Source organism: Tursiops truncatus, chromosome 12, assembly GCF_011762595.2.
Source record: "Tursiops truncatus isolate mTurTru1 chromosome 12, mTurTru1.mat.Y, whole genome shotgun sequence".
Lineage (NCBI taxonomy): Eukaryota > Metazoa > Chordata > Mammalia > Artiodactyla > Delphinidae > Tursiops > Tursiops truncatus.
Window position 1 is genome coordinate 70,645,950 of NC_047045.1, and position 13,080 is coordinate 70,659,029.

General features: G+C 37.2%; 1 protein-coding gene across 2 annotated transcripts in view; it reads left to right on the plus strand.

The window, feature by feature from the left end:
• The window catches only part of GRM1 (glutamate metabotropic receptor 1), a 354,189-nt gene that overhangs the window by 227,340 nt on the left and 113,769 nt on the right, over positions 1-13,080 (plus strand). For both annotated transcript variants that reach the window (XM_019951447.2, XM_019951452.2), the window contains exon 3: positions 12,590-12,825. In XM_019951447.2, coding sequence (XP_019807006.1) covers positions 12,590-12,825 — 236 coding nt within the window. The remainder of the gene's footprint in view (positions 1-12,589; positions 12,826-13,080) is intronic.

The window sequence follows — 13,080 nt, forward strand, 5'->3', positions numbered from 1 at the left end:
AGTAGGGTAGCCTTTAATCCAATACGACTGATGCCCTTGTAAGTGGAGAAGAGAGACAGAGGCACAGACACACACAGGGGAGCACCATGTGACAACAGAGGCAGGGATTGGAGTGCTGCAGCTACAAGCTAAGGAGTGCCATGGGTTGAGGGCTGCCACCAGAGACTCACAAGAAGCAAGAAAGGAGTCTACCTAGAGTCTTAGAGGAAGCATGGCCACAGGGGACCATGATTTCAGACTTCTAGCCTCCAGAACTTTGAGAGAATAAATTTCTGTTGTTTTAAGCCACCTGGCATTATGGCCAGTTTCAACCTACTGCCATGAAGTCACTTAATGCAGATCTGGGAAAATATGATGACAATGAGTTCTTGCCAGTTGGTATGAGCCACCTCTAGCATACCACAGATCATAGTATTTTCTATGAATTCTTGAATATAAATTAGTTCACAGAGTCTTTTATCCATTAATTCATTTCACAAATATATAATAAGCACCTACTATGAGTCAAGAACTGGTATAAACTCTGGGGTTATATAAATGAACAAAAAAGATAAAAACTTCTCTGCCTATGTGGAGCTTCCATTTTACTGGAAGGATATAGAAAATATATTTATATGGTATGTCAGATAGTGATATTTTAAGGAGACAAAGGGAGTAGAAAAGAGGAATAGAAAGGACACAACTTTAAAGAGGGAAAGACCTCTATGAGAATGTGATATTTGAGCAGACATGAAGGAAGTAAAAGAGAAAGCTATGCAAATATTCAAGTGATGAGAATTCCAGGATTCCAGGCAGAGAAAATAGCCAGTGCAAAGATCCTAAGGCCAGGGTATCCCAGTGTGGGATACTAAAATTTGATTAAAAATCAAATTCATAGTGTTTGCTGATAACACTTTGCAGATGATAATATCAAGATCATTTCCTACTTATTGGCAATTATTTTAAAATTAAAACTGTGATATAGCAATCTCCAGAGCAAAATGTAGAATAGTAGAGATGAGAGAGGTAGTGGGGATCAGAGTGTGCAGGGTGTTTTTTAAGGTACTCTTTGAAAGATGAGATGAAAAGGCACTTGTGGGTTTTAAGCACAGGAGTGCCAGGATCTAGTTTATGCTCTAATGAGAATCCGTCTGCCTCCTTATTGCATTCTTTTTCTAATAAGTCTCTTGCCTCCCTTCAGTTGGTTCTTAACAATTATCTGGGAAAGTGCAGCCTTTCACTCAAATGGCATAGGGACCTGAAAAATAAAGGTTCAGCAGCAATAAAACTGCCAGGGATTTAAATGAGAGAGTGAAGAATGGTAGTTTCAATCTGTAAAATTTTGCATGTTTCCCAACAAAATTAAAGTCTCTACTGGTAGTCATGACTTCATTTACCACACACATTAAGATAGAGTTTCTGAAGTGTCCTGTTTTGAACTGTAGTAATAGCATAGCCTTTACCTTAACAATTTCTAAGGCATAAAGGATAGAGTGTCTAGAACAGTGACTCTCAAACTTCTTCTATTCTTTTTTTTAAGTCCCAATCTAGGACAGAGTTGTACTTTGATAAAATACAAAAAAGGTAAATTACTAAGAAATTAAATATAGCATAAAGACATGAGAATACAAGCCCAAAGTTGTATTATTAGATTTAACAGGAATAAAATCTCATTTCAGTAAATATAATAAAAATAAACAAAACAAAGGAGAAAAGAAAGTTACAAAAAATGTATCCACTGTTCATTGAAAGTGTGTGCCTAGGTGATTAGTAGAGAAAATTACTGTTACGTTTATAACTTTTAGATGTTCTATAATTATAAATAAACAAAATGTTGTAAGTGAAGTAGAGGATACCTATGTTAAATACTTATATACACACTTTGAACAAAAACCAGGTATGTCAATATTTTAAAAATTTAATATGATAAGTGAGTTTATTAAATTATCTAATCTTGGTTGGATAAACAAAGATACTTGCATGGGATTATGCATGTATAAACTTATTCTTTATTTTGTTTTCATAAACTTCCTAGTAGAATAACCAGCCTCACACCAGCTTACTGATGGAAATGGAAGAAGAGATTTTATAGCAATTTCAGCAAGTTTGGGGTATTTATTTAAAATTTGTAAACCAAGTAAAGCAAGTGAGGCTGTAGTTTAAAAAGTCGTCTTCAATCCTTTAACAGTAGCCAGCTCCAATAATTTATTCCATAACCTTTTAGTTCAATTTAAATTATCTTTTGATGAAATATGTGAATTCTGGATTCATTAATTTTTTTATATGAGGATTTTTCAGCAAATGATAACTTTAGTGTTATTCCATCTGCTAGGAACTGAGTGCCCCCAGATTAATCCGTTGAAGCCCCAACCTCTGATGTGACTGAATTTGGAGATGGGACCTTTAGGGATTTAATTAAGGTTAAATAAGGTCATACAGGTGGAGCCCTGATCCAATCGGATTAGTGTACTTGTTAGAATAAACACCAGAGAACTTGTTCTCTCTCATTGTGTCTCTGTATGCGCCAAGGAAAGGCCATGTTAGGACATAGTTGGCAAGCCAGGAAGAGAGCTCTCAGTGAAACTGAATCAGTTGGAACCTTGATCTTGGACTTCTATTCTCCAGAACTGTGAGAAAAGAAATTTCCATTGTTTAAGCCACCAGTCTATGGTATTTGTTAGGTAGCCCAAGGAGACTAAAGCAATCAAATTCATAGTGTTTGCGGATAACACTTTGCAGATGATAATATCGAGATCATTTCCTACTTATTGACAATTATTTTAAAATTAAAACTGTGATATAGCAATCTCCAAAAAAAACTTGTCCTTCAAAATTTCTAACTTTTAATTTTGTTCTTTGATCTTAGCTCCCCTTTGGAAAAATAATCGAATTATTTCTTGTCATAGAAATATAAAGATTACTAAATATATCCAAGATATCAGTCAATAAAGCAAGTCAGGCTTTCGTATTAATATGTTTAAATATTGGAACCAACCTTATTTCTTATCCTGAAGAAACACTTAAGAGTTTATTTTGCAGTTCAGACACTCTTGACACAGCTTCTTTCTTTAATACCATAATACTGTTTATGGTCAGTTTCCATACTATCATAACTGGTTGTGTGGGAAAAGAAAAAAGAATCCCTAATTTGTAGCATTTACTGGTTTGCTTGAAGTATGTATCACCATCATGGATAATTTCAATCTACCAACATGAATTTACTGAATACAGCATTCAGAAAAAATGCTAACAGTCAGTTCTAATGAGCCAACTTTGGGTCTTACATAACTCAAAATTTATGCTGTGTCACCAGCGTTGTTTACTTCAGCTGACTTTCTTTTAATCAAGACTTTCTCAATGAGGGAAGCATTGCATTGATTTACATTCTCTCGCAAGCTCCTTAACTTAGGCAACTACTTCAGAATGTTTTCCTGATGCTGGCAGTTGCAACATCAGAACATTCCTTTATATAAAACATAAACTGTCAACCACATTTCTTGACAAAATAATTCTTCATAATTTTATAAAATTTAGAGCTACTTGTGTTTCTCAGCCATAAAGCTAAAAGAGAATTTTTTAAAATTAATTTATTTTAATTTTGGCTGTGTTGAGTCTTTGTTGCTGCGCGCGGGCTTTAGTTGCGGCGAGCGGGGGCCACTCTTTGTTGCAGTGCGCAGGCTTCTGATTGCGGTGTCTTCTCTTGTTGTAGAGCATGGGCTCTAGGCGCACGGGCTTCAGTAATTGTGGCACGTGTGCTCAGTAGTTGTAGCGCATGGGCTTAGTTGCTCCGCGGCATGTGGGATCTTCGCAGACCAGGGCTGGAACCTGTGTCTCCTGCATTGGCAGGCAGATTCTTAACCACTGTGCCACCAGGGAAGTCCCGCTAAAAGAGAATTTAAATCAGAGCAGAGATTTCTTTTTTCAAATCTTTATCATTTTCAGACTGCACATATACTAAAAGAACTGCTACAAAAAGCAATATCTGCACATTCATCAACGTACAGTGAAAGAATGCTTTGCCAGCTTTATTTATTCAGTGAGTTGGTTTTCCATATCATTAGGCAATTTTGGAAATCAACCAGCTATGATGGCATCAGAAAGTAGTACTTGAGTTACCGTTTTACCAAAATCACTGAACATTTCTAAGTAAATACCTCTAACGTAGTCATTCACTAATGTCTTGTCAACTGTATATATATTTAATTCTTAGCAATCGCAAATGCCACTTCATATAAAACCCATGAAACACTAATGTTTATATGTAGAATATTGAACATATGCTTTTATTGACTTTTAATTCAATGCTTTTTCTTTCAAATGATTCTTTTGGTTTTAAATTTTAATCCTTTATGTTTTGTGTATACAGTAGTCCCTCTTTATCCATGGGGGATACATTCCAAGACCCTCAGTGGATGCCTGAAACTGTGAATAATACTGACTCCTATATATACTATGTTTTTTTCTATACATACATATCTATGATAAAGTTTAATTTATAAATTAGGCACAGTAAGAGATTAACAGCAAAAACTAACAGTATCCTGTAATAAACATTAGGTGAATGTGTTGTCTTTCTTTCTTTCAAAATATCTTATTGTACAAATGTATTGCTTTTCATCTTAACTAAGCACTTTTCATACACTGTGGTTGTAACTTTTGCAGTTTGAGGTGTAATAGCAAAACTATCACAAATTTCTTTTTCCTTCTTCACAATTTCATGGAAAGAAGATTTGTTTTTACTGTAGATCTTAGCAACTTCAGCATACAATTTTTTTCTTTCCTTATTAAGTTGAGAACTTTTCACTTAAAGGAAACATCTTACTCCTTCTCTTTGACATATCGCAATTACCAACATCATCACTCTTGCACTTTGAGGCCATTAATAAGTAAAATGATACTTGAACACAATTAATACCTCCACAGTCAATCTGATAACTGAGATGATATGGCTACTAAGTGACTAACAGGTGGGATATCCTGGAAAAGGTTGACTCACACCTTGGGCTGGATGGAGCAGGACTTCAAGCGATTTCATCATGCTACTCAGAACAGCATGCAATTTAAAACTTATAAATTGTTTATTTCTGGAATTTTTCATTTAGTGTTTTCAGACCATGGTTGACTGTGGGTAACTGAAACAGAGGAAAGCAATACTGTGGAAAAGGGTGGCAGGCCTACTACAAATGACTAATACATTTTGATGATTTCACGAATTAATTAGCTAAAACAGCCCCACAGATAATACACTATGGTTTCAGCACTTCACCATCAATTAGGGATAAATTCAATATATACACCAACATATTTTCAGGTAAATTTCATTGGAACTCTTTTTGCCTTATTTCTGTGGAATCATTTCCACTGTCCACATTCAAATACTATTGCCACATTCAGCAAATTGTATCTTGTTAAAAAAAAAAAAAAGTCTGGTGAAGCTTCTGCAGCCACATATAATTGGAGTTAAAGTAAATAATGAAAATTTTATTGCTCTGCTATAGAAAGTAATGTTATATGATAAATTATAAAACAGTCGATTAAAATTTAATGTGATTGTAAAAACAAATAGATAAAAATAAGTGCTTATATATTCTCTATCTATATCTATATAGATATATCTATATCTCTATATCTATATCTATATAATTTGGGGTTATATTTGGCAAAGTAACCATAAAAGGTCACACAATGTAACTGAGTTCTACTGCATATGACTGTGGATAGGCTTGAGGCATGGGCAATTCACTATATGAATTGGAAAACAAAGTGGTTAAACCCTGTTTATTCAAAGACATGAGTCCACCAGTCATGTTCTTAGATCTTGCAACAATGTCTAACTGCTGTAGGTTTTTCTAAATGCCTCCTCTCAGTCTCTCCTCATCAACTGGTAAAAAATAGTTCATGAACAGGCACCAATCTTTGGACCACACTGTGGGCAGCACTTTTGTAGAGAAGTCTCTCCTACAGGTCGATACAGTTCAGTACATTGGTTGGATCATAAGAAGATTGATGGTAAAGAACTGTTATGTCTAGAAAGACTTCATCATGCCCTACATACTGTGATAAGTGTTTTATATGGATTATCTAGTTTAATTCTCACACAACTCTTAAGAAGTTGATACCATTTCCATTCCCATTTTATAGGTGGAGAAACAGAAGCTTAGAAAGTTTAACTAACCAATTCCTATTTCATATTGTCTCTTCAGGTTAATTGAATGAGAGACAAAATGGGGTGCTACCTTGGCAGTAGAATTTGAAGGAATTCAAAAGACCTACTTGTCCACAAGTAATTCCGCATTGGCCCACCCTTCTTTCACACTGGCTTGAAATTGTAACTGATACAAGAGAAATGGTCTGTAGAAGGTTTAGGAGGGGCCTCCACATTTGCATGGCTGTGTGCAATGTTTATCAGTAGTTGCCCTACATTTCTGCTAGGAGAGGAGGATAATTACAAGTCTCCGGGTGGCAGATGATTCCAGGCTCAGGATGCCAGAGGTGGGTTAGGGTTTAGGGGTCAGAAGCAGATGGGAAGTAAGGAAACCTGATCTGACCTTCATCCTTACAAGGAGCCTCAGCTCCTTGAGAATTAATTCCCTTCATTCTTCCTCTTTTGTCTTTTGATACCTTCCCATTCTCTCCCCAGCCTCCATTTTCCACTGAAACAGAGTAGCTTTAGTAGTAAGGCTTCTGTTTGAATTCTATAATAATTCCAGATGTATAGGACAATAAAAGGTGACTCCATCCCCTAATCCTCTCTTGTGTTTTTCAGTAGGCTGAGTGACCTCTAAATGCCTGTCCTAGATAATTAAATAAACAGACCTACACTTTGTGTTAGCTCTACATTCATGGTGAATTGGCAGTAACTAATTTTAAAATTAAATATAAACTAATTGTGACCACTACCCCAATTCCTGATTCATCAACACTGCCACTGTGCCTTCATAATACAATGTTATTAGCCTGTGTGTGTGCATGTGTGTGTGCACATGTCTATGTGTTTGTTTTTACAGTTTCTGCCTCAGAATTCTAGAACCAAAGAATCTTCACAAGTACTTACACTCTAGGTACTTTCTAGAAAAACCCTTCTAAAACAAATCTAATTGTGTCATATTCCTGCTGAAAATCTGAGTAGTTTCTTACCACCATAAAAATGAAATCCAAAACCCTTAACAAGGATGTTACGGTTCTTCCAGATCTCACCCCTGCTTGTCCTATCTTTCCTTACCTTGCACACTCTAAGTAAACTGAAAGCCTTGCTGTTGTTTCAAAACTTTGTTCCCTCTTTAGCTGGTCTCTATCCCATCTCCCTCTTTACCTGTGCAACTTCAACTCCTCCTTTAAGTTTCATCCTAGATGTTATTTCCCTTTGGGCAAAATCTCCCTTGGCATGACTTCTTTGCCCCTTCTCTATGCTTCTGTAGCCTGTCTTCCTTTTATTTCAGGGATTGCAGCTCTGTGGCTATTGCGTATTCAGCGGCCAGACTGTCCCACCCCTGTAATTGCCTTGATGGCAAGGGCCTTGCCTCTACTTTTGAGCAATGTATCAAAGCAATAAGCAAATGCTTAACTCATACAAGACTCTTAGTGAATGAGCGTTGAATGAATAAAGCTAGTCTCAATTATTATTGAAAAAGCTGCCATTACCTCCAAAATATTTCTCATAATTGGCATCACTTGACTTACATTATATTATCCTACATTTCTTCAACCTTTGTAAATATAGTTAGCATTTTAATATATGTAATGTTGTGCTTGTTTACATATGTTTCTGAAAATATTGTTTTTATTATGCTTTTCTTCTGTCCCTGGTTATATGGTAAACTTTGGATTATTTTTAAAGAATTATAGTTTTATTATCAGGTATACACAATCACTTGAATTCATTACACAAATCAAATTGCTTTACTCTCTAGACTAATTATTTTAACTAAATGTAAATAAGATTTTCTAAAATGTTTTTGTATAATTTTTTAAATGAATACTATTGCATTTCTTTTTTTTTTTACTGTCAATTAGCTTTTAAATTATTTTAACTGATAATAATGCAAAATAACACTCCTGAAGCTCCTGTCAAGTTGTAATAGGTAGAATTAGAAATAATATTCCCTTGTTGTTAATATCAGAATTTATTGAGTGGAAGAAATCTTATTATTATAAGTTTGGCTTGTGAAATTTCATAGGACTAGAACAATGCTTTTGTGGGAAGTGAAGAACAATCTTGAGAAAGAATTGTTGTATAAAAATGTTGAGGACGGGCTTCCCTGGTGGCGCAGTGGTTGACAGTCCGCCTGCCGATGCAGGGGACACGGGTTCGTGCCCCGGTCCGGGAAAATCCCACATGCTGCGGAGTGGCTGGGCCCGTGAGCCATGGCCGCTGAGCCTGCACGTCCGGAGCCTGTGCTCCGCAACGGGAGAGGCCACAAAAGTGAGAGGCCCACATACCGCAAAAAAAAAAAAAAAAAAAAAAAATGTTGAGGGGGTTAGGAAATAAGTAGTCTTGTATATTTGTGAGGAATACTTAAGACATGTAGCTTCCTGTTAAATGTTCACCCCATTTATTCACATTATGCAGTTTCATATCCAGACCCCAGATAGAAAATGAACTCAAAATTGGGAGACAGATGTAGCAGCAGAAGCTGCTAGAGGCTGTGAATGTGCCTCAGAAGAGTTCAGCCCTGCCTGAGGCTGGTCAGCACCCAGCACAGCAGGATTCACTCCAGACACTTGGGGTGAGCAGATGCCTGCAGGTCATCTCTGCTGGAGCACAGTCTACACCACCACCACCACTACCACCACCACCCTATCACCATCAACAGGGGAAGAAGAAACCTCTACCAGGTATCAGGAGAGCTGCTGGCTCTCTGTTCCCAAGTGTGCTTCACAGAGAATTCACCAAAACAATATCCTTGTAAAAAATCCCAATACTATAACGAAAGAGCGCAAATCTTTCAAAATCCTCAAATATATACATTTGACAAGTGGTACGTAGAAGAAATGATTAAAATATATACAAACCAGGAGCTGCTTTATGATTGTTTTTCTGTGACTTTTGATTTGTTATCACTCCCTTATACCTCGCCTGTGATAGATTTAAGATCTCATACAAAACTTTAGCAATTAACACTCCAAGATATATTCACTGACTAATCCAACGAATCCTAGTTAAATATTTTCTCTGTCACATCTCAGTTGTCCCTGATTTTATAACCTCTTGGATCTAACACCAACTCTAATTTCTGGAAGGGAGTCATCTATGGTGAGGGGGGATGGGCTTTGACCAATGGCAAAGGGGATTTGGGGCTTCACTCCACTAAACCATATGACTTCAAGTTGTCTATATTCATAGACAAGGGTTTACTCCTGTGATGCGCTCCTCTGTGTTGGTTGCAAAAGGGCAGGAGGTCATACTTTCTCTGCTTCCAGCACTGACACATGATACTTGCTTTTATAAACTTAGTGATTTTTATAAAAAATGCAAATAAACACTAGGGAAGACATTTCATACACTTTTTAAAATTGTGGGTTTCTTGTTCAGACTATATGCACACATAAAAGTCTCACATAATATTAAACCTTGGGGAGAAACACACTTCAAGCCTAACAATGTCAAAAAGTAATTATTTCCTTCAAGTTATGTCATCTTGACTTCAAATATACACTCATAGGCAGAATTTCTTGAAAGCCTAACTGGTTTTATTTTTACCCTCCTTTTCAACATGACATGAACTATAGCTCTCATCTTCAAACCGCTATAGATGTAGTTGTGATATAAATGTGAATAAATCCAAACAAACTAGTTCTAACCTTTTTAACCAGACTGAGGATATAGAAAGATAAATGAGTGGGCTTTATTTTTCTTTTAATCAGTTTGATTGGCCATCATGTTCAGTGATGGTGAGTAGAGGACTTGTCCCCCAAAATACTCAGGTCATTTACCACCAGAGGGCAGAGCTGAATGACCTCATTAAGTAATAGCCTTACAACACTTTGAGGATCTCCTGTAGTCCTTAGGCTAAGAGTTCCTAGGGTGGAATTTTGCCCATATCCCCATCTCCTGCTAACTCCTCTCTGTGCTCCCATGAACAGACACTCTAAATTCTTTGAATGAGCCTTGCTCTTTCCTATATGTTAGATAATCTATCAGGAATTTTCTTTACCAATCCCTCCTCCTGTCTGGACCTGACTAATGCCTACTCATCCTTTGAGTCTCAGCCCAGACATCACTTTCTTAGGAAAACCATTCCTAATCACACCTTTCTTCACCCACACTCACATACATACACACAAGACTAAGTTAGACCCAAGCCCCTCCTTCCCATAGTTTTGGTCACTTCTCCTTCTTTACCTCCACAGTGTTTGAAATTCTTGTTTAAAGTCTGTTTTCCCACAAGTCTCTAACACTAGGGGGAAGAGAATAATATTTCTCATTCTGAACTGAACCCTGAGCATAGCAGAGCATCTCGTACATAGTAGGTGCTAGGTAAATGCAGAAGGAAGGAAAGAAGGGAGGGAAAAGAGAAAAGAAAGGTCCATACAAAATATTAAAATTTATATTCTAGCAGATTTAGAAGAAGCATATAGATATTCTCTGGTCTGGCTGGTTAGACTACAACTTACATCAAAATTCCTTTAGTTCTGGATCATATTAAGTCAACTTACCTTCTGTATTTGATCTGTTGAAAATGTAGCTCCTGTGTGGTTCACTGGGAAGATTCTGGAATGAAATTATACCAATTAGCTCAGCTAAATGGAGGACACATTTATCTAAATTGGTCTCAGGTAACAAGGAGAGGAATGAGCTATGGTCTGTCATATGTGTTTGGCCCAGCTCTCTGCTCTGTGAGAAGCAAGTGATAAAACACTTTCTCTGGCAGAGACTGAATGGTTGTGTTCCAGAAACTGCAGGGCTACATGCAGGGCTACCTCTACCTACTCTGTGGGTAGAAGAATGTATCCACTCCTTGACCAAGGCACTCTTAATGTTCTCCAAAGCTTGACTAGAATTTAGGCAAATTTCTTCCTTACTTTGGGCCCCAAGAATTCCCTTTTCTTAGAGTATTTACTTTTTTTTTTAACATCTTTATTGGATTATAATTGCTTTACAATGGTGTGTTAGTTTCTGCTTTATAACAAAGTGAATCAGTTATATATATACATATGTTCCCATATCTCTTCCCTCTTGCGTGTCCCTCCCTCCCACCTTCCCTATCCCACCCCTCTAGGTGGTCACAAAGCACCGAGCTGATCTCCCTGTGCTATGCGGCTGCTTCCCACTAGCTATCTATTTTACATTTGGTAGTGTATATATGTCCATGCCATTCTCTCACTTTGTCACAGCTTTTTACTTTTAAAGGCATGCCAGTGTCAATTCTTTCTCTGCCCCTTTGAAATGTAAAATTTCTCCCAGCCTCTTGCTAGCTTTACAACAGAGAAATTTTTTTCTCAGGCGCCTGGGAGCCATCCCTTTAAAATATGATCGTAAAAAGAGTGATAGCAGACCCCTATTGCCCAGTTTCTGTGGGAAGGTGGGAGCCTAATTTAGATAAATGACAATTATCAAACACAGATGGTTTAATCACATTGACCAAGCTCCACTCAGTGTCAGCCAGCACTTCCTCACTAGCTTATCCTAGCACTTCCACCTTTTGTTTCAGCAGAATTGAGTTCAGTATCTTTGGCCTATTGAAATAGTCTTGAATAAAGTCTTCTTTGCCTCTTTAACACTGTCTGGTGCAATTTTTCTTTGACCCCCTCTTGGGAAAGAATCATAGCCACTCACATGAGGTTGGGCCTAGCTCATACCTACACTTGAATTAAACTGGAGATATATCCCTCATGGCAGATGTGAATGTTCTAGAAAGTGAACAAACTTAAAAAATTTGAACCTACAACTGAAATGTCAGTGAACTGCCATTTAGTGAGCAGGAGAATTATTTTTATTTTGGGGAGTCAGATTGTTTTCTTTTAATGCTGTTATTTTGAAATAACATTAGGAAAAAAAAAAGCATCATTTCTAAGAGATGCAAATTTGAACAATGTCCAGGAACAAAATCTGTGATTGTCATGTTTCTAAGCTAAATCAATTTTCTACGCTATATAATGCAGCTCGTATAATGGTTTTGACTGCAACCTTGATACCTTGCCTAGCTCTTATTGAGTACCCTGGGTACCTGGGTTTTATTTTCTTCAGGTTTGGAGAACAACCGATGGGCTTTGTGGTCTAGTTGTAAAGAGCAATGGGCTTGGGAGCCAGACTGCCTGGATCTGTATCCAGGATCCACCAGGACTCAGCTATTTGCCGAACATCTGACTCAGTAAAAATGAGTAGTACAGAATCTGGTGACTAGTAAATGCTCAATAAACGTTAGTTCTTGTAATTGTTACTGTCATCATCTTCATCATCACTTTCACTACTGTGAAAAACAAACAAGACCTTTTGATTCTATAATTTTCTATTCTCCACAAAAATTAAAAAAAGTCATTGATGGATAGCAATGTTGGCTTAAAATAGACTTTAAATCTTGTTGAATTGCTTCATTCATGCAAAACTCATAGCTCTATTTGTGAGACTTTTGTCTTTCTCTCTCCCCACCCCAATCCCTGCATTTTTTAGTGATGGCTGGGCAGACAGAGATGAAGTCATTGAAGGTTATGAGGTGGAAGCCAACGGGGGAATCACGATAAAGCTGCAGTCTCCAGAAGTCAGGTCCTTTGATGATTATTTCCTGAAACTGAGGCTGGACACTAATACACGGAATCCCTGGTTCCCTGAGTTCTGGCAACATCGGTTCCAGTGCCGCCTACCAGGACACATTCTGGAAAATCCCAACTTTAAAAGAATCTGCACAGGTAACTCATGTTTACAACATCACAACTCAGATTTTGGTCATCTCTTCCAGTTTGTTCAATAAGTATAGAAAGTGCCAAGGCTGGAGATACAAGAACTAAATTGCCAACTTAATTTATAAAATAGCTAAAATGAGGAGGGAGTGTGTATCGTCCCAAGGATTCATGTTTCTATATTCTGGAAACATGGAGACTGCTTTGGTCTCTGGTGGGACAAGTTATAAGAAAAGATAAATAAAGGAAACTGAGAATTCAGGT